Source organism: Natrix helvetica, assembly GCF_964273705.1.
Source record: "Natrix helvetica genome assembly, chromosome: 1".
Lineage (NCBI taxonomy): Eukaryota > Metazoa > Chordata > Lepidosauria > Squamata > Natricidae > Natrix > Natrix helvetica.
This window is the reverse complement of record NC_138548.1, coordinates 140,753,529-140,774,752: the sequence shown is the minus strand read 5'-3', so window position 1 is coordinate 140,774,752 and position 21,224 is coordinate 140,753,529. Positions and strand designations below refer to the sequence as shown.

General features: G+C 43.0%; 1 protein-coding gene across 6 annotated transcripts in view; it reads left to right on the top strand.

Moving 5' to 3' along the window:
• The window catches only part of NCKAP5 (NCK associated protein 5), a 631,235-nt gene that overhangs the window by 553,459 nt on the left and 56,552 nt on the right, over positions 1-21,224 (top strand). For all 6 annotated transcript variants that reach the window (XM_081934718.1, XM_081934717.1, XM_081934719.1 and 3 more), the window contains 3 exons: positions 770-1,087; positions 6,289-6,419; positions 9,223-9,355. In XM_081934718.1, the coding sequence (XP_081790844.1) occupies positions 770-1,087; positions 6,289-6,419; positions 9,223-9,355 (582 nt within the window). The remainder of the gene's footprint in view (positions 1-769; positions 1,088-6,288; positions 6,420-9,222; positions 9,356-21,224) is intronic.

The window sequence follows — 21,224 nt, the reverse complement described above, 5'->3', positions numbered from 1 at the left end:
TGAAAAGCACTTGGGAGCTTCATCTGGTTCAGAATGTCGTGGCACAGGCAGTAAAAGGCTCATCTTTGCTTAACAATGTAGTACTTTGTGAGCTGTGGTAGTCATCAATTAACCTTCAGATGCAATTCAAGGTCTGGTCCATGAACTAGGGCCTGGCTATCTTGAGGGATTGTCTATCTCCAGCAGTTTCTGCCTGTACTATTACATCAGACAGATTTGGACTGCTGCAGATCCCATTGCTCAGACAGAGGGATCTGATGGGATCCAGGAAGTATGCCTTGTCTATGTTCTGCCAGTCCTCTGGAGCGGCATTTCTCCAGAGATTCCCCATGGCTCCTCCCCTGCTTTCATTTAAAAGTTGGTCAAAGATTTGGCTTGTTCGTCAGGCCTTGGATTAAAGCGCATGATGGGTTTCTTATAGAATATTGTTTTTTTGTTAACCTGGATGGTTCTTCCCGAACCTCTTTTTTATTTTCTGCTTTATTTATTTTATTATTTTAATTGTTTAAACCCTCCTTGGGGTGTTATGGATTCAAGCAGCTTTATAAATCTTATAAATAAAAAATAAATAAATAGATCAATACGGTTCGCTTTGACTTGCAATGATTTTTAAAGGCCTTATATCATTTTAAAATACTCCCAGCTAGGGATGTATGTACAAAGCCTATGAACCATAGCCCTGTCCTCTACACAGAAGCCCTTTCTTCAAGCTGCCCTCTGTTAGGCTTTGCCTTTTCCATTGAAAGTAGCCTGTCTTTTTACCTTTTAGAATCCTGCTGCCAAATGAGGACATTGGACAGTGGCATAGGAACCTTTCCCCTTCCAGACTCAGGAAACCGTTCAACGGGCCGACATGTTTCTAAACAAGGACTGGATTTAGAAAATGAAGATTTCACATCACCCGAGCAACCTTTTCCTCAGGCTCCATCTGAGAAAGCCCAAACCCTAGAACGAGAAGTGCCTTCAACAACTAATAAAAGCCCGGGGTCTATCGAGAGTGTAATTTCTCATTCGGCATCAGATCCTGCGATGGCTGATAGAGGTGTGCAGGTTTTGCAGTGTCATCTTCCGAAAGCAGCTTCTTCAGGTAAAATGACAGCTTCTGGTTTTTGCAAATGAGATGCTTTGTGTCCACCTGTTAGTTTTCATTAGCAGAGGCCTCCCAGCAGATAGCATGGTGTGAAATATGCAGCTGAAAAGACTCCTCGCACTACTGTAGATGTTTTACAAGCCGGGGATCCCAGTGAAAGGGAGATGTTATGATGCTGAATGGTTATCTATTGTCTTATAAAGAAGACGTAACATGTGTTACGGGTTCTTTTTTAAACTGTACCCAGTTAGCCTGACCCAAATTCAAGAGAGACACAAACAAACTGGGCCCTGAACAGGTGGTTTCTTTCTATCACCCTATAAAGGTTGGAGGGATGTTCTATTTTGTAAAACAAGTATGTAATTATATGATAATTATGTGACAATTACTATATTTGACAATGTTCATATTATTACTATTCAATATACGATACACTGTTTTAAGTGCTCCAGTGGGGACGTCCGAGACTAGTCTTGAGAGACCATGCTGGGAGGAGTTTGACCCTGTTGTCATCGAAGATTTGGACAGGTTGCGCGGGCAACTGCGGGCCACCACATGTTTACTGGACCCGTGTCCCTCCTGGTTGGTGCTGGCCTCCTGGGAGGGCTCACGAGGCTGGCTACTGGGACTGGTGAACGCTTCGTTGGGGGAGGGCCTGATGCCGGCCGCCTTGAAAGAGGCGGTGGTCAGGCCCCTGCTCAAGAAGCCTTCTCTGGACCCAAAGGAGCTAGCAAATTATCGTCCTGTCTCCAACCTTCCTTTTTTAGCGAAGGTTGTTGAGAGTGTGGTGGCTCAGCAGTTTCCGCGCCACCTGGAGGAAGCTGATTATCTAGACCCGCGCCAGTCCGGCTTCCGACCCGGTCACAGCAGGGAGACGGCCTTGGTCGCGTTGGTGGATGATCTCTGGAGGGCAAAGGATGGGGGTTGTTCCTCCATCCTTGTCCTATTAGATCTCTCGGCGGCCTTCGATACCATCGACCATGGTATCCTATTGCACCGGCTGGAGGGGTTGGGGGTTGGAGGCACCGTGCTACGGTGGTTCCGCTCCTACCTCTCTGGCCGGACGCAATGTGTGTTGACGGGGGAGCAGAGGTCGACCGCAAGGCCCCTCATTTGTGGGGTCCCTCAGGGGTCGATCCTCTCGCCTCTCCTGTTCAACATATATATGAAGCCGCTGGGCGAGATCATCCGTGGTTTTGGGGTGAGTTACCATCTGTACGCTGATGACACTCAGTTGTACATTTCCACCCCAAACCACCCCAACGAGGCTGTCGAAGTGATGGCCCGGTGTCTGGAAGCCGTACGGGTCTGGATGGATGACAACAGGCTCAGGCTCAACCCCTCCAAGACAGAGTGGCTGTGGTTCCCGGCTTCCCGATTCAATCAGCATACTCCATCGCTGACCATCGGGGATGAGCAATTAGCCCCGGTGGAAGGGGCGCGCAACTTGGGCGTCCTCCTTGACGATCGGCTGACCTTAGAAGATCACGTGGCGGCCGTGGCAAGGGGGGCGTTCCACCAGGTTCGCCTGGTGCGCCAGTTGCGGCCCCTTTTGGACCGGGAGGCCTTGCGCACAGTCACTCACGCGCTGGTGACGTCCCGCCTGGACTACTGTAACGCTCTCTACATGGGGCTCCCCTTGAGGTGCGCCCGGAGACTGCAGTTGGTCCAGAATGCAGCCGCGCGGGTTATTATGGGGAGATCGAGATTCTCCCATATAACACCTATCCTGCGCGAGCTGCACTGGCTTCCTGTGGCCTACCGGGTGCGCTTCAAGGTACTGGTTACCATCTTCAAAGCGCTCCATGGCACAGGGCCCAGTTACCTGCGGGATCGCGTCCTGCCCCATACATCCCTGCGACCCATTCGCTCACACAGAGAGGGGCTACTCCGGGTGCCGTCCTCTAGAGAGTGCCAGAGGGCGGTGCCCAGGAGTAGGGCCTTCTCTGTGGTGGGCCCTACCCTTTGGAATGACCTCCCCCCAGACATCCGGACAACAACCGACCTTCGCTCCTTCCGTATGAAGCTGAAGACCTACCTGTTTCGTCAAGCCGGCCTGGCATAACGTTACAATCTTGCCACCCCAGGTCATTTTATAATGGGAAATTTTGTTTTTTAAAGTTTTTAGAGTTTAATATTTTTGGGGTTTTAAATTTTGTAAGTATGCTTATTTATGGACTTATTTTTACCTCCTCTGCACGATATATGGTGCTATCTTGATTATTGCTCTGTACGTCGCCCCGAGTCCCTGTGGGGAGAGGGGGCGACTAATAAGTTCAATAAAATAAATAAATAAAATAAATAAGTGTATCTTATGCCTTATACTTATGTCTTAAGTCTGTTCTGTCTTAAGTCTCCCCCAAACCTTTCTTTTTTTTTTTTTCTGTTAATGGCCACCATGTAGAATTCTTGCGTCTTTTTTTATGTGGTGCTTTATCTAGTTGAGCCTTTATACTTCTTTTCCTCTCTTTCGGAGCATCCATTCCTGCTGAAGGAAAATCACCATTCATTTGGCTGCTATACTCTGCTGGTGGCTGTAGAGCTCCAAAGCACACACCTCCTACCACACCTGGGTCAAGGTTGCATCTTTAATGGCAATTCTGCAAGGCTGATGCTGGGGAAAAGGTCCAAATAAGAGAAAAAGAAGGGAGCAGAGGTTCCTGAAATTTTGCTCCAGTAGCTTACTTTTCCACACCCTGTCTTTAAATACCTTGTGGATAATGTCAAAGCTACCATAAGTCAGGGCAAGTTTAAGCTGTAGCCAGAAGCAAATTGAAGATTTTCCAGAGTTGGGAGAGCTTTTCATTTTAAAATGTTTATCCGCCCAGCAGCTGGAGCATCGTGGGCGGTGGTTATTCATGCGCGTGATGCGTGCGTGCATGTGGTGGACACCTGGCCCCGTTCCACCATACCAGTTGCAACGGGATCCGGAGCCCACCACTGGCATATGTGCATGTAATGTGTGGGTATCTCCTATGTGACCATGTGGGTCTTAGTCCAGGTGGATTTGTTGTAAATGCCCATTCAAATTCTTAAAAGTATCCCAGGATGATTCTTGTTATATGAAGCCTTCAAACAATCTACATCATGAAATAGCTTAACCATTTTATTCAGAATTCCAAATGTGCTTTTCAAAAGACATCTGGACTTTCTTGGGGTTTTTTTTCCTTGAAAACGTTTTGCTTCTCATCCAAGGACCTTCTTCAATTCAATTTAACTGAAGAAACATTTTCAAGGTGGCGGGGGAGGGACCCTAAGAAAGTCCAGTTGCCTTTTGAAAATCACCTTTGGGACAACTATGATCTGGATGACTGAGAATCTCCCTAGACATTTTACTGAGAAGAAGGGAAAAAAACTGCCCTTTTCAAGTTCATCAGAGGTATGTGAACCTCATGTGCTAAATGTTATTATTTTAAAAAATCCCATGTACCTTTTAGGAACGTTAAGATGTTTAGACTGCACAATTATTTGCCAAAGCTGACCTTTTATTTGACTGCCACATTCAAATGAGAATTAGAAATCTGCTGCAAGACTCCCAAATAATGTTTTGCTAATGTGTCAATATTTAAATTGAACAGATGAGTAAATAAGCTGCATTAAAGATTCTTGAAAGTTTATGAGACACCTTCTAATTAAACATGCTGGAATTTAATTGATTTAGTAATATTCCTAATACGGGTTTGTACTGCTTATAACAGAATGCAAATACATGCTGTATGCTTCATTGGAAACTCCCCTGCTCATTTCAAATTGTAGTTAAAGAAAAGGTATTTTAAGTTAAACTGTTTTTTTTTAAAGTGTATTGTTAATTAATAGCACAACTAAAGGAGATTTAGAACAGAAATCTTAGGTATAGATTATATGCTACATGCTTGAATAGCCACATGTATGACCTCAGTTCACCAGCGTGCTATAGAAAAGACTCCATGATTAAACACTGTCATTATAACAAATTGAATAGAAACTGCAAGCACTGAATTGCTTCATAAGTAGTCAGTAGCAGTAAGATTGTCCTGATCTTAATGCTAATATTCACTGCACCAGCCTTCTATGGTCTGTTTCTTAATTAAATTGTCTTGAAGATATTTTTTTTAAAAAAAAAGCCTGGTATGCTGCAGATTGGGAGGGCAACATTCTCACTTTCAAATGTTATCGTCTTACCAATCTCTCTTTTCCATCCCAAATGCATGCATACAGTGAATCTTACAAAGCACTGTGATTTACGTGTGCTCTTGTTCTACAAGTTGTTCAATTGAAAAAGAGTAAATTATTTGGCTAAGAACACTTGTGATGAGAGAATTTTTTTCTACTGCTTCGTTCTTTTGCTCTCAGTTGGAAAATCCACATCTGATGGTTCCCTTCCTCAAACTTTCCATTTAAAAAAATGGTCGGGATGCATAGATCGTTGTGATTTCAATGCCAATTTATTTTATTTTATTTATAATTGGAGGTTATGTGTACTTCTTGTACATCCCTAACAATAAGGATGGTTGAGAATTATGCCCTTTTTATAATGAAATAAGTTGTTGTTGTTAGTTGCAAAGCCATGTCCAACCCATTGCGACCCCATGGAGGATATTATTTCAAGCCTTCCTGTCCTCTACCATCCTCTGGAGTCCATTTAAGCTCACGCCTACTGCTTTGGTGACTCCATCCAGCCACCTCATTCTTTTTCGTCCCCTTCTTCTTTTGCCCTCAATCTTTCCCAGCATTAGGCTCTTCTCCGGTGAGTCTTTCCTTCTCTTTAGGTGGCCAAAGTATTTATGTAAGAACTATGATCCATGATATTAAGTGATTTGGCTTGTAGAATTTATATCTACTACTTCTTCCTCCATTTTGTATAAATGGAGCTATCGAGCCCTTAGCAGCAGTTTACAATAAAGAAGTGAAATTCCCACACAGTCTTCTTTACTCAAATTTATTGAAAGGGAAGAAATTTTTTTATAAAAAATGTTGACAATTCATTGCATTTACTTTAATATCCAATTTATTGGTAAATGTCTTCTGGCAGAGATGACTCCATGTTTTCCCGATAAAAGAAGAATGTGCAGATGTTCTGCATTTGTAGCGTTCTTCAAGCCGATATCCTCTCTTTTTCCCATGACCATTGTATAATTAAGTCAATTCATGAATGAATCTGATCCTTACATACAAACAGAATCCAAGATGTCATGTTCCATTTCTTTTTGGAATAACAGGTCCTGTGGAAAAAAACAGTCAAGAATCGAGTTGTTTGGCTTCGACATCATTAGATGATTCAGAGAAAGAAAACAGTAGCAACATAAAGATGTTTCCAGACTGGAGCAGCAAGAATGTTATCAAAGCCAAGGTATAAATGTAAAAGATTTTGAAAGTATTTGGTTTATTTCTCAAAGTATATTTATTTCTCAAATTTATATTCTGCCCATCCCCTAAGTAATTATCCTCTGCCCCCCTTCATCTTTACAAATTCTGTGATGTCAGTTATATTGGGAATTTGGTTTTAACACAGTATTAGAGTGCATTGATGGATTGCATTCTGAATGTCCCAAGTTCAGCCCTGGATTCTCCATGCTATATTAGAAAAAAAATCTTGCCCCAAATCCCGAACAACTATTGCCATTTAGTATAGAGCAGTAGGCAAGACGTACTTAAAGTCAAACCTGGTATAAGCCGGATTATTATGATTCACTAATTCACATGACAAACCCAACACCCAATAAGGGTCATGGCAAAGAAATACCTTACCTCTGTTTTTAGACCAAATCCACTAGTGTCTCTTCATTTCCGTACAAGACGTGAGCTGTTTAACAGATAGACGAGTGGTAAAATAACATTACTGCTGAATATTTTGTGTAGCAGTAGGTGTACAAAAAATAAACTTACATTCAACTGAAGTTCTGTTCAGTAATATATCATGCATATTCATTAGCATGAACACGTTATATGTGCTTTCCCCTTTCATTTACAATATTTAGAAAATTTTATTTGTAAATAAAAATTTTATTGGTTGCATAGTTAATTTACAGGGCAGTAATTTGTGATGTGATGTCAAATAATCTATCAATTTAGGACATTGAGCCTTTGTTACCCCCAAACACTATACAGTAGAGATTCATTCTCCTTTTTTTTTTTTTTTTTTGTATGTACTGATTACTGTAGTTTCATACTATCTCTTTTTAAAAAGTGATTATATTCTGCCTCTTACTATGTTCCAGGAAACTGAGGTCAATTGCAAGAGAATTTGAAGGCCAAAGTTTAATGTGAAAAATGCATAGAATATTTCGTGCTGTTGTTATTTTCTTTACTGCAAGTGTTAGCAGCCTTGAATTTGATAAAAGAGGCAGTGAAGATAGGAATGTTTAAATTTTTTGCTATAATATTTTGCTTCCGAATCAAAGTTGCCTTCATCCAAAGCTGCTTTCCTTTTTTGAAGTGCAAAGAATATATGGAGCAGTTATAATTTCTCCTCTGAGAGAAAAAAAAAAAACTTGGGTTGATTTCTTTTGGAAGCCTGGACTGTGTCAAAGAGTAAAAGAAAATCCCATTGCATTTCTGTGATCAAACTCAGAATCTCCTTTGGAAAAAAGAGAAGAAACTCACCAAGAAGATACTACATGTCTACCTTGCATCATTTTTTTTTAAAAAAGCTATTTTTTTTAAAAAAAGCTATACTGAAAAATTACAATCATACAATTATTTGCATTGTGCCAAATAAAGAATTAGAATAAATCTATAGTCCTTTAAGATAATAGTCTGAATCCTTTCCTTTAGAATAGTGAGGGGAAGTCAGGGTGGTGGAGGGGATTAAAGTATTGGATTTGACTGGGAAGACCTAAATTTTATTAGATTTTTATCTCGCCTGTATTATTTTTATAAGTAATTCAAGGTGATCAATGCATTTAATACCCTTTCCTCCTTTTATTTACCCCATAACAACAACCCTGGGAGGTGGGCCAGCTGAGAGTGATTGGCCAAAGTCATTCAGCCAGCTTTCATGCCTAAGGCAGAATTAGAATTCATCAGCTCCTAGTTTCTAAGCCAGCACCTTAACCACTATAACTTCAACCACTTTCAGCCACAGAATCCCTCTAGATGTCTCTGAGCCATTCACTCTTGTCTCAGCTCCATCAACCTCAGCAGGTGATAGTTATGAGAAAAACTCAGTGTAGCACTATGCTTAGATTTAAGCCCAAACAAAATAAAAAATAATTATGCTTACAGAAGATTGTACCTCTGGGGAATGGTATTGATTCACATTCCTTACTGCAATACAGTACACTTTGTTTCATATGGATTCCTGCACTGGGTAGGGACTATACTAGATCAGGGGTCCCAACCCATAGGCCATGGCCCACTAGTAAGCCTCAGCCTGTTCAGAACTGGGCTGTGCAAACAGTGGGTGAGCATGTGTGTGTGCAAATGGAGCTGTTTGCGACTTGAACACACGCTTACAACTCAGACACTCCATCCCCTCTCCCTCCTGACTGGGCCGCCAAATCGAAAAGGTTGGAGACCACTGTACTAGAAGATATCCAAGGTCCCTCCAACCTTATGTTTCTTTAATATTTTATTTATGTATTTATTGAATTTATTTGCCCCTATCTTATAACGAAATGACTCTGTGTGGCTCACAGCATTAAAATTATAATCCTAAGAAATAAATATCTCTAAAACAATAAAAATATAAATGCCAACCAATTAAATTATAATATAGGAAACATCCAAAATATTCCCATAGTATTCCTCATCCAGGAGTAATGCTTCCATTTCTGTCATTTCAGGGATTTAACAGGATGACTGTTTCATGCCCCAGAGAAAAAACAGGCAAATGACCCACTCTGAATTTCTGGGTTGCCACTAACTCTTCACGGATCCTTTTTACTTAAATGCTTTGAGTAAACATTAAAGCAAGGTGGATTCTATAGCTGGATTGCTGGATTGGTTTTAATATTTAGGTTGTGCTGGGAGAAAGTTCAGGGATTATGATATTTAATGACATAATAGGTAGCAAATGGCAGCAGATAAATAAATAGTTTGGGCTGAAAAAGGTAAAAAAAATGACTCACCTTATTTGCCTGCACTTTAGACCCACTGCTTTTGGTGAAATGTTTTCTATTTTGAGTCAAGGAATTATATGTTGTTTTGTACAGGACAGGGCACTGAGAGTGTGCACTTACTCTGCTAGCAGTAGCAGTGATACCGAAATGGAGCTAGAGCATGAAACAAATGATTTTGGAACTGGAGGGGAAATGTTGGTAGATTTAATGAAGAACAACAAACAAGGTACTGTACCATTTGTGCACGGAAATGTATAAATCCCACTTCTGTTGTGACAGGTGAATTTTAGCCAACACTTCTAAAATCTCATTTGTCATTACTCTTTATTGTGTCATTTTTTTACCTTTTGCAGCATGATTGTGACTAGATGTCAAACCCTAACATTTTTGTTATAAATCCCTATGGCATAAGTAAAACAATAATCTTGGGTTATTGCTTCGATAGTATATTATACAACACAGAGACATACGCACAAGTCCCATACTTAAATGATTTAAAAGAAGCCAATGAGCCATGAACTCTGTTCCTATTCTGTAGTTAAAGTCATATCTAATTTTTCTTTTGAAATAGACATACTGAACTTTCATCATGGGCATCAGTGTGGCAGGTGACATCTGTCTTAGCACTCACAAGGCTATTAATACATGTTGTAGGAATGTGTGTAAAAATGAGCAGCTACTCTGAAGATACACTCTTAAGCATAATTTTTATTTCACAGAATATAATGAATCCCTATTTAAATTGTCAGTTGTTCTGAGAATAAAATGATGGGTGCCTGGATATTAGGGCTAAGTGTTCAGAAAAATAATAATAATAAAGCAAAAGAGTAAAGAGCATTCTTGGTGTCTAGAAGGTTAATAAGGGGAAAGCTCACAGTCACAGTGACCAAAAAGCTGGTTTGAAAGTACCCGTTTGCCATTCTGGAATTCTAAACTCGACTACCAAAAAATTGGGGAGCCTATTAAATCTCTTCATCAGTTGCTTCTGCTGGCTTGAACCATTAGGAAATTACTAGATTGCTTAACCTCTGATCTACAAATAAAAGTAGCAACACTATTTCACTGGGGAGCTGGTGTTCATGTTGACTAACCAACTCTAGTTGATCAAGCATAAAAAGTGCAAATAAGGGTGCAAGTAAAACACATTGGAACATGTCTGCTGGCAAGAAATAATATTCATATACAATCACATGTATAAGAGCTATAGGAGATAAAATCTATTTATTTATAAATTTTATCAGAGCACCTGCAACAACCAGCTCTAGGCAGCTGATAGATAGAGTTTAACTGTTAAAACCAGAATACATAAAAAAAATTAAATGATAAAGCTGAAAAACCATAACATTCTAAAAATGACATCATGTGAAACTATTAATCTGGAATAGACGATTTTCCATTAATTGCAAAACAAAGGGTATGGTTGCATATATGCCCTAGGATAGCAGAGATCATAGGATTTTTTTTACACACTTTTCATAACAAAACACTGTTTATTGCTTTTAGTTCCAAAATCATTTCCACTTTCTTTCCCTGGACAGATGGTTGGTTCTTTTTAAATCTGTGCAATTGCTATTATGTTCAGAATCATTTTGACCATCACCAATATGTATGTAAGCCAGACGGTAGCAAATGGATTTGACCTAAAGAAAACTTTTTTTAAAACAGAAGAAAATTGAGGGAATAATTATTTTATGTTACAGTTAAATAAAATGCTTTTTGCAGTAGCTTAATTAAGATTCCTTAAACTTTTCTCAAATCACTATTCTTATATAGAAGTTTTTCATTAAAGAAATAACAACATATTTGCAACAATATATAAGCAGACATCCTTATGTTTAGCATACTGCTGATTACCAGTTGTAGAGCTGAATGTGTGACTGTATTCTGTGCTTCTTAAATCAGATGGTTTACTTTTGAACTAGTTGTGTAACTGCCCTACACCTTATTATACTACCTACTGACATCCAATATGTGCTTTCTACAACAAAATGCTATTATCAATTCCTCTTTCTTGTTTGCTTCAAGATGGATGCTAACGCTATAAAAATAATTGTACTTGCTGCATTTGATGCTCACTGTTTTAAGTTTTTTAACCCTTATTTTATAAGGACTCAAAGAGGCAATTATTGATCAACAATCCTGATTAAATGGTGTGTATTAGGACATGAAAAGTTGAAATCAATTAAATATCATCCTTTTCCTTGCTGGTTGCTCAGTATCATCACCCCCATATTTAAGATATGATAATTGAGATGGCCCTACCCCATTATAAGTTTGGATGGTCCCTTTCAAAATTGTCAGCAGGAAGACAAAGATGAGATATCCATATAACCATATTAAATATTGTTCATTCAATTTTCATCCAGACTGTACTCATCCCATTGTGCTGGACTTCCCAGGGTTTCCTTGCTTCCCCCTTCTGCAGGACACAGCAAAGAGTATTTCAGGCTCTTTCCCCGAGAAAGGGAGTAATAAGTATTTGTTGTGCTTATTGCCAAAGAAGAGGGGTGTTGGATCTGGGCAGCGAGAGAACAGACTGCGGACACGAAGTGACTTATCAGCTCTTTATTAATAGTAGTAGTGATCCAGCTTGCTCTGTGGTCGGAGGGTTCCCCTTTTATAGGGATCGGGTACGCCCCTCGACCAATCAGAACGATACCTGCTTCCCGCTGTAGCAGCGGACCAGAGGGGAGACTTGCCACGATATATGCTAATATCTAACACCCCTCCCCTCCTAGACGGAACGTTGCGGTAGGTAACATAGTCTTTTAGGTATGTTGGGGGTTGCCTTACTCGGGAGGAACATCGTGGTTCTGGTTGGTCAGAAATAGTTTCCGGATCGGATGCTTTTCCCGTTCCACGTTCGGGAGGTTTCGTACCCTCGTTGTTAGGGCGTTCCGGAGTCTGCTCGGTTGCGTTGCCTGGGGGTTGCTCTGCTTCGTGCGTGCTTTCTTGTTCCGAGCTTGCTTCGCAGGTGTCGTAGTTTTCTATGATGGGGCTCTCGTGTGGCTGACTTTCTGTAGGCAGGAAAATCTCATCTTCGTTTCGAAGGTCTGAGTGTGCTAGGCGACCCCGAAGTTGATCGATGTGCCTTTTCCAGTTCCGCCCATCTTCCAGTTCCAACAGATACGATCGTGGACCCGTGATGCCAATGACCTTTGCCGGCATCCACAATGTTCCCCCTGCATAGTTGTGGGCGTATACTGAATCCCCTATGCTAAAAGACCGAATTTTGCTTGAGGAGTCTGGGGGAGCTGTGGCAGAGTAATTTGGGTGAAGACGGTCCAGGTGAGACCGTAGACGGCGGCCCATGAGTAGTTCAGCGGGGCTCCTACCCGTCGTTGCACTTGGGGTGATATGCTGAATTAAAAGGTAATGATCAATGCGTGTTTGCCAATCACCTGGACCCATCCTAGCGAGGGCCTCTTTTGCGAATCGTACCATTCTCTCCGCCTGTCCATTTGATGCCGGATGGAATGGCGCGACGAGGGCGTGCCGAATTCCCTGACCTGCTAGATATGTCTCAAATTGCATGGCCGTGAACTGGGGCCCGTTATCGGAGACCAGGAGGTTGGGCAGGCCATGGGTGGCGAAAAGTCGCCGTAGAACATTAATGACTGCCTCTGCCGTGGTTGAAGTCATTTGGACTACTTCTAGCCATTTTGAGTATGCATCCACAACTATAAGGAAAGTCTGACCTTGGAATGGCCCTGCGAAGTCGATGTGTATTCGCGACCAGGGTGCTTTAGGTTTCTCCCATTCTGTGGCGGGCGCTTCCGGGGGTGCTGGTCTCGATTCCTGGCATGGGTCGCAAGTGGCCACCCACTCCTCTATTTCTTTGTCCATGTTTGGCCACCAAACGTAACTTCTTGCTAACGCCTTCATCCTAACAATCCCCGGATGACCCACATGTAAAGCATCTAATACATTCCTACGTAACGCATACGGAATAACAACTCGATCCCCCCACAATAAACAACCTTGCAACACTGAGAGTTCGTCCCGTTTTGACCAAAACACTTTGAATTCCGGGCCCACGTTTCCCTTCGGCCACCCCCTCCAAACCCAAGTTTGAACTTGCTTTATTAAATTGTCTTTAGAGGAGAACCTTGCAACGTCGTATGAAGAAACCGGTCCAGAGTCCAAACAGTCAATGAGCAATACCGGTACTTCTGGAGTGGGGTCTGGCAGAATGTCAGGTAATGGGCAACGGCTGATTGCGTCTGCGTGTCCGAGAGTGGAGCCCGGTCGATGAATCAATTTGTATGAGTACGCAGCCAGGAAAACAGTCCACCTGGTCATGCGTGGAGAAAGGGAGACCGGAGTGGGGCGGTTTCCCGCCAAAAGTCCCAACAACGGTTTGTGATCTGTAATTAGTTCAAAATCGCGGCCGTAGAGGTATTCGTGGAAACGTTTTACTCCAGCTACAGCAGCCAGCGCTTCCCTGTCCATTTGGCTGTAATTCCTTTCGGCCGATGAAAGAGTCCTGGAGTAGAAGGCGATGGGCGCTTCTTTTCCGTCGGGCATCCTGTGGCTGAGGACTGCTCCAACTCCGAAGGGTGATGCGTCGCAGGTCAATACCAGCGGTAGGGTCTGGCTGTATTGGACAAGCAGTGAGTCAGTGGTGAGCAGGCGCTTTACCCCGGCGAAAGCTGCAGCTTCGGATCGTCCCCATCTCCATGGTGCGTTCCTCTGGAGTAGACGGTGTAGTGGCTCAGCAACGGTTGCCTTCTGCCTCAGAAAAACGCTGTAGAAGTTAAGTAGTCCGAGGAAGGCCTGCAACTCGGTCTGATTTCGTGGTGTGGGGGCGTCCTGGATCGCCTTAATTTTCTTTGAAGTGGGGTGTATTCCCTGACCATCGATTCTATAACCCAGGAATTCTACGCTAGGCACGTTAATTTGGCATTTTTCCTTTTTGAGGCGGAGACCCTTTTCTCTGATTCTGGCCAAAACAGTTCTGACTCTTTTATTTAATTGCTCCTCATTTGCAGCGGACACCAAGATGTCGTCAAAATAGGGGACGACTCCCGGTATCCCTTGCAAAAGTCGTTCCATGACGCTCTGGAGCAATCCTGGGGCAATGCTCACGCCGAATTGTAGCCGGTTGCATTTGAATGTTCCTCTATGCGTCACTATAGTTTGGGCCTCCGCTGTGGCGCTATCCACTGGCAGTTGCTGGTAAGCTTGTGCCATGTCTAATTTAGCAAATACCTTTCCTGGCCCCAACGAGTGCAATAAGTGCTGTACTACAGGCACAGGATATGCGCTCTGTTGTAGCGTGACATTAATTGTGCATTTATAGTCCGCGCAGATGCGGACTGATCCGTCTGGTTTGACTGGGGTCATGATGGGTGTTTCCCAGCGCGCGTGATCCACCGGCTCAAGGATTCCTTGCTCCACTAACTTATCTATTTCCTTATCTATTTTTGGGCGGAGTGCAAAAGGCACTCGTCTCGGTTTAAGTCGGATTGGCGCCACTTTGGGGTCTAAATTGAATGATATTGGTTTACCCACATACTTACCAAGACCGGGGCTGAACACATCCTCGAACTCCTTAAAAATCTGTTCAGCGCTGCTGTTTCTCACGGCGTTGATTCCGGTGACTTCTAACCCCAGGGCTTCAAACCAATCAAGCCCCAGAAGGTTCTGTAATGGCGCGCTGGCGATGGTCACGGGCAGCTGGGCTTCGATGTCCTTGAAACGGATTTGGAATGTGCCTTGGCCCACGATGGGGACTTGGTTCCCCTGGTAGTCTCGTAGCAGGACGTCTGGAGCGCGTAGTTGGCTCTTTCTGAGGCTAGGGATAGCCTGTTTCATGGATGCCCATGAAATAATCGTCAGGGTCGATCCTGTGTCAACTTCTAGCTCGCAAGGTGAGCCCTCCAAGAGGACTGTGACTCTCAGCCTTTTTGGCCGCTTAGGGCGGACCTGATGTATTGTGGTGAGATACGTTCGCAACTCCTCTCTCTGGGTCAACTCTATCTCATTGTCTACATCCTGAAAATACTCTCGTTGAGCGTCTTGATAGAACGCTCTTTCAGCTCTTTGTGTGTATCCTCTCTGGGGATACGCTCGCTCAGCTCCTTGTGAGTAATCTCTCTGGGGATACGCTCGCTCAGCTCTTTGGCGGCGCCTAGGAGCAGAGCCTTCTCTGTGGCGGGCCCAGCCCTGTGGAATGACCTCCCCCCGGATATTAGGACTACTACTGACCTCCGCTCCTTCCGTGTCAAGCTCAAGACCCACCTTTTCCAAATAGCTGGCCTGGCTCGACCATAACTTAGTAACGCTCCTGATGGGTTTTTTAATTTGGTAATTTTATTAGGGGATTTTAAATTGTGTTTTTTAACTGTCTTTCACTTAAGTCCATCCTCCTCCATGCACATATGTATATGTCTCTGTTTTTGTATATATGTTTGTCTTATGTGTATTTTTTATCTGCTTGATTGTACGCCGCCCCGAGTCCTTCGGGAGAGGGTTGCGGCTAATCAAATAAAATAATAATAATTATTATTATTATTATTATTATTATTATTATTATTATTATTATTATTATTATTATTATTTGGGAATTTTCTCTCTGGGTATACACTTGTGGATTTCTCTCTGGGCGCCCTTTCTGATTTCGCCAAGCCCCTGGGTTGGGCTTCTGTTGGCGGTACATGGGTGGCTGCCATGAGGCAGGGACTCCGCTCCGGCACACTCGTGCGATGTGCCCAAGTTTGTTGCAGTGCGAACAAACAACGTTCCTGAACCTACAAGTAGACCTGGGGTGATTCCCTCCGCAACTTGCGCAGGGCGGCAAACGGGATCCGGGTCTCCCCCCAGGCCTCATGTGACTGCTCTGCATCATGTGACTGTCCTCAAACTCGGGATTCTCGTAGTCGGGGCTTGTGTCCTCGTAGTGTACTCTGGTTTGTCTTGGTGCTGGCTGGTTTACGTTGGCCCCTCGTTGTATGGTCACCGATGATTTCTCCGCTGACTCTGACGCTCTTGCTTCGTTTAGCGCTATCTGTAGGGTTAAATTCGGGTTTGCCAACAGCTTCTTTTGTAGTGAAATGTCTCTTAACCCACAGATGAGCTGCGCTAAGATGTGCTCGTCCAGATCCCTGAACTCGCAGTGAGTTGCTGCTTTTCGTAGGGCTGCAACATATTGATTTATGGATTCTCCCGCCTTCTGGTTCCTCGTGTTGAATTCCTTGCGGCAGACATGGCGGGAAGGTTTTGGCGCGTAATGAGTTTGCAGGGCCTGTTGCAACGCCGTCCACGATACTGCCTGTATTGGAGTAGGCGCGGTGAGGTCTCTGGCCGTATTGAAGACTTCCTTTCCGCAGTAGCCGAGGAAGATGTTTTTCTTCCTCACGTCGGTGATCCCCGTGTATTCGTTCGCTTCGAGGAAACACTCGAAACGAATCATGAAGGCTTCCCATTTGTCGTTTGCTGGGTCGAAAGGAGCGGGGGGAGCATGCATCGCCATCTTCTCTGTTTGAATTTGCCGCGCTGCGGTGATCTGAGATGGCTGCCGGAATTTCTGCCGAATTCCTGGGCTGGATCAAATCCGGAGATTCTGGAGGTAGCGTTCTTCGTCCTATCTGCCTCTCGATCCCACCCTCGTCGCCAATGTTGGATCTGGACAGCGAGAGGACAGACTGTGGACACGAAGTGACTTATCAGCTCTTTATTAATAGTAGTAGTGATCCAGCTTGCTCTGTGGTTGGAGGGTTCCCCTTTTATAGGGATCGGGTACGCCCCTCGACCAATCAGAACAATACCTGCTCCCCTCTGTAGCAGCGGACCAGAGGGGAGACTTGCCACGATATATGCTAATATCTAACAAGGGGAAAAATAGAGACAGCAGGAGATGCTCCTCAAGGATTTTTCAGGGCTTCAGCTGAACATTCAAAGCAGTGTCAGGGTAAAAGAAAAACAGCACCAATGCCTAATTCAAGTGCTATCTCATGACAAATCTTCTGCTCCATTCTGTGGGCTATAACTTACTGTAAAATAGATTTAGTAATCAATCGTGTGGAAGGACGGACTGCCTGAAGAGATTAAAAGCCCCTTTGCTCCCTCCTTCCTCCCCCTCCCAATGTGGCCCTCCCCCATTGTCAGGATAATCTGGCTGCCAATCAAACGGGGAAGAAGCAGGAGAGAGGAGGCCTCATTGAAGAAGAAGCTGAATCAACAAGAGCCAAAGCCCAGGAATCAATTAAACACTAACTAAGATAACAGGCCTGATAAGAAAGAGGCAGCAGCTGAGGAAACGAGGGAAAGAGGGGGGGGGGGAGAAAGAGAAAGAAAGAGAAAGAGAGGAAGGAAGGAGAGAGGGGGTGGCATTTCTTTCTTTCTTTCAGAACTGGTGTGAAAAAAAAGTTACTCCTGCTGTTTCCCTCAGAAAGGGCTGAGATTTGGAAGGAGAGGAGAAGAATTAAGAAGCCCAGCACAGGCACAGAAAAAGTAAAGACTGTGACAGCACAGAACTAGAAAGCAGCAACTACAAAAGCTAAAAGGCAAATTGAACCCTTGAAGCTTTCCTTTTTTGAAATACAAGTCTTTCCTGCACTTACTGAATGGAGATGTAAAAATCCGATCAATCGTCCAGAATTGCAGTGCTTTAATACAATAATACAATACAATACAATAGTAGAGTTGGAAGGGACCTTGGAGGTCTTCTAGTCCAACCCCCTGCCTAGGCAGGAAACCCTATACCATTTCAGACAAATAGCTATCCAACATCTTCTTAAAGACTTCCAGTGTTGGGGCATTCACAACTTCTGGAGGCAAGCTGTTCCACTGATTAATTGTTCTCTCTGTCAGGAAATTTCTCCTCAGTTCTAAGTTGCTTCTCTCCTTGATTAGTTTCCACCCATTGCTTCTTGTTCTACCCTCAGGTGCTTTGGAGAATAGCTTGACTCCCTCTTCTTTGTGGCAACCTCTGAGATATTGGAATAATGCTATCATGTCTCCCCTAGTCCTTCTTTCTCTTAAGCTAAACATACCCAGTTCCTGCAACCGTTCTTCATATGTTTTAGTCTCCAGTCCCCTAATCATCTTTGTTGCTCTTCTCTGCACTCTTTCTAGAGTCTCCACATCTTTTTTACATCGTGGCGACCAGAACTGAATGCAGTATTCCAAGTGTGGCCTTACCAAGGCATTATAAAGTGGTATTAACACTTCACGTGATCTTGATTCTATCCCTCTGTTGATGCAGCCTAGAACTGTGTTGGCTTTTTTGGCAGCTGCTGCACACTGCTGGCTCATATTTAAATGGTTGTCCACTAGGACTCCAAGATCCCTTTCACAGTTACTACTACTGAGTAAGGTATCACCTATACTGTACCTGTGCATTCCGTTTTTGTTGCCTAAATGTAGAACCTTACTCTTTTCACCATTGAATTTCATTTTATTAGATAGTGCCCAATGTTCAAGTTTGTCAAGATCCTTCTGTATCTTAAGCCTATCTTCTGGAGTGTTGGCTATTCCTGCCAGCTTGGTATCATCTGCAAATTTGATGAGTTCCCCATTTATTCCCTCATCCAAATCATTGATGAAGATGTTGAAGAGTACTGGGCCTAAAACAGAGCCTTGGGGTACTCCACTGCATACTTCCCTCCATGTAGATGCAGTTCCATTGAGAACTACACGTTGAGTGCGGTTGGTCAGCCAGTTACCAATCCATCTGGTGGTGATGCTGTCTAACCCACATTCTTCTACTTTATCTAGTAGTAGGTTATGGTCTACCTTATCAAAAGCCTTACTGAAGTCCAAGTAAACTATATCAACGGCATTCCTCTGGTCCACTAATTTTGTCACATTATCAAAGAATGCAATAAGATTAGTCTGGCATGATCTGTTTTTGACAAATCCATGTTGGCTTTTGGCTATTACTTTGTTTGCTTCTAGGTGTTCGCAAATTCGTTGCTTGATTATTTTTTCCAGAATCTTTCCTGGTATTGAGGTTAGGCTGATAGGTCTGTAGTTTCCTGGATCTAATTTTTTCCCTTTTTTGAAGATGGGAACCACATCAGCTCTTTTCCAGTCCTCTGGTAGTTCCCCGGTGTTCCAGGATCTCTGAAAGATATAATTCAGTGGTTCTGAGATCTCGTCTGCTAGTTCCTTCAGAACTCTGGGGTTCTGAGTATTTGTTTGAGTCCAGGCCAATCTGGTTATTAGTGGTTCAAAAAAATTGAACCTGCTTCAGGTAGATATGCTATTTGTCGTATTTTCAGCATAACCCCTGCACAAAGACTACTAATATGCATGAACAACCCTTGCCACAGATTTCATGCAAGAGGCCAAAAATAATGAACAGAAAAATATGAACAAAAATAATGAACAGAAACACAGAAGAATGGCAGCTGCTTATTAGGGGAAATCTGTAAACAATCAAGGTAATTAGGTAACAGAAAAGCATGGGATACATTTGGACAAGGATGGCATAAGTGTTCCCCCTTCCTAGCTAATATAAGAATCTTCCTGCAGGCTTCTGCTTCTGCAAAGTCCTTGCAAATGACAATAGTACTTTACATATTGGGAAGACACAAGCTACACCTTCCTGGCATCCTTCTGTTTGGCTTTATCAACCAGAATGGAAGGAAATAGGCTTCTGGCTTTTCTGCTTCTCTTTTTTTTTTTCCTGGCTCAGCTGTTCATTTCTGCATTTAAGAGCAGGAGAAAATAAAGTTGGAGTGAAAAGGAAGCAACCCTAAAGCATTAAAAAAAAACCCCAACCCTTTCTTATTTGATGGCTAACATTCAAATGACAAGCAGTGATGGTGGCTATTGTGTGCCATCAGATAAGGAGGGTTGGTTGACAGAGCCCAGAAGGAAAGCTTTTTCTGCCATGGCACCTGCCCTTCAGAACATGATCCCCCCCCTGAGATGAGATTGACCCCATTTCTGTTGGCTATCTGTTAGGCCTTAAAACTTGGTTTGTTAATATACCCCAAATATATTAATGGTGGTCTTTTTTATGATTTCCAGTTACTATATGTTTTATTTTTTTGTATTATATGCATCTTTATTTAAGAGCTACAGGAGCCTAGTGGTTAGAATACAGTACTGTAAGCTACTTCAGTTGCCTGCCAGCTGCCTGCAGTTTGGCAGTTCAAATCTCCCCAGGCTCTAGATAGACTCAGCCTTCCATCCTTCCAAGGTGGGTAAAATGAAGACCCAGATTGTTGGGGACAATAGGCTGACTCTCTAAACCACTTAGAGAGGGCTGTAAAGCACTGTGAAGTGGTATATAAGCTATTTATTTGCCATTGTAAGTGGCAATGGCAAATAAGAGAGATGTGTTGGCCACATAATTCAATAAAATAAATAAGGCACCCAGTTTTCTCATTACAGATAGTCTTCTACTTACAATTATAATTGAGACTAAAATTCCTGTTGCTAAACAAGACAGTTGTTAAGTGTGCTTTGCTCCATTTCATGGCCTTTTTGCCACCTTTATTAAGTGAATCGCTGCAGTTGTTTAGGTAGTAACATGGTTGTTAAGTGAATCTGCCTTTCCCATTGACTTTGCTTGTCAGAAGATCGTAAAAGGGGATCACATGACCCGGGGACACTGCAACCATCATAAATATGAGTCAGTTGCCAAGCTTCTGAAGTTTCATCAGGTGACCGTGGGGATGCTGCAATGGTCATAAGTGTGAAAAATGGTCATAAATCACTTTTTCCGGTGCCGTTGCAACTTTGAGCAATCACTAAAAGAACTTCTGTAAGTTGAGGACTACCTTTATATAGTGGCCAAAGTGGATTGCAAAGAGTTTTCTAGCTATGCGTGTTCCCCACCTTTGTATGCTTCAGTATGACAACTGAAACCAGTACATGGAGCTTTTAGGCTTTTATGCCTGCATCCACCTTCCATAGCATACTCTTCACTAATAACCAACATAATTATTTTATCAGATACGACAATTTTGAGACGGCGTAAATATTAGCAGGCTGTAGTACACGTAGTCCTTGATATCTATGGAGATTCTCAGTCATTCAGGTCATGGTTGTTCCAAAGGTGCTTTTTCAAGAGGCAACTGGACTTTCTGGTTTTTCTTTGAAGATGTTTCCCTTCTCATCCAAGAAGCTTCTTCAGCTCT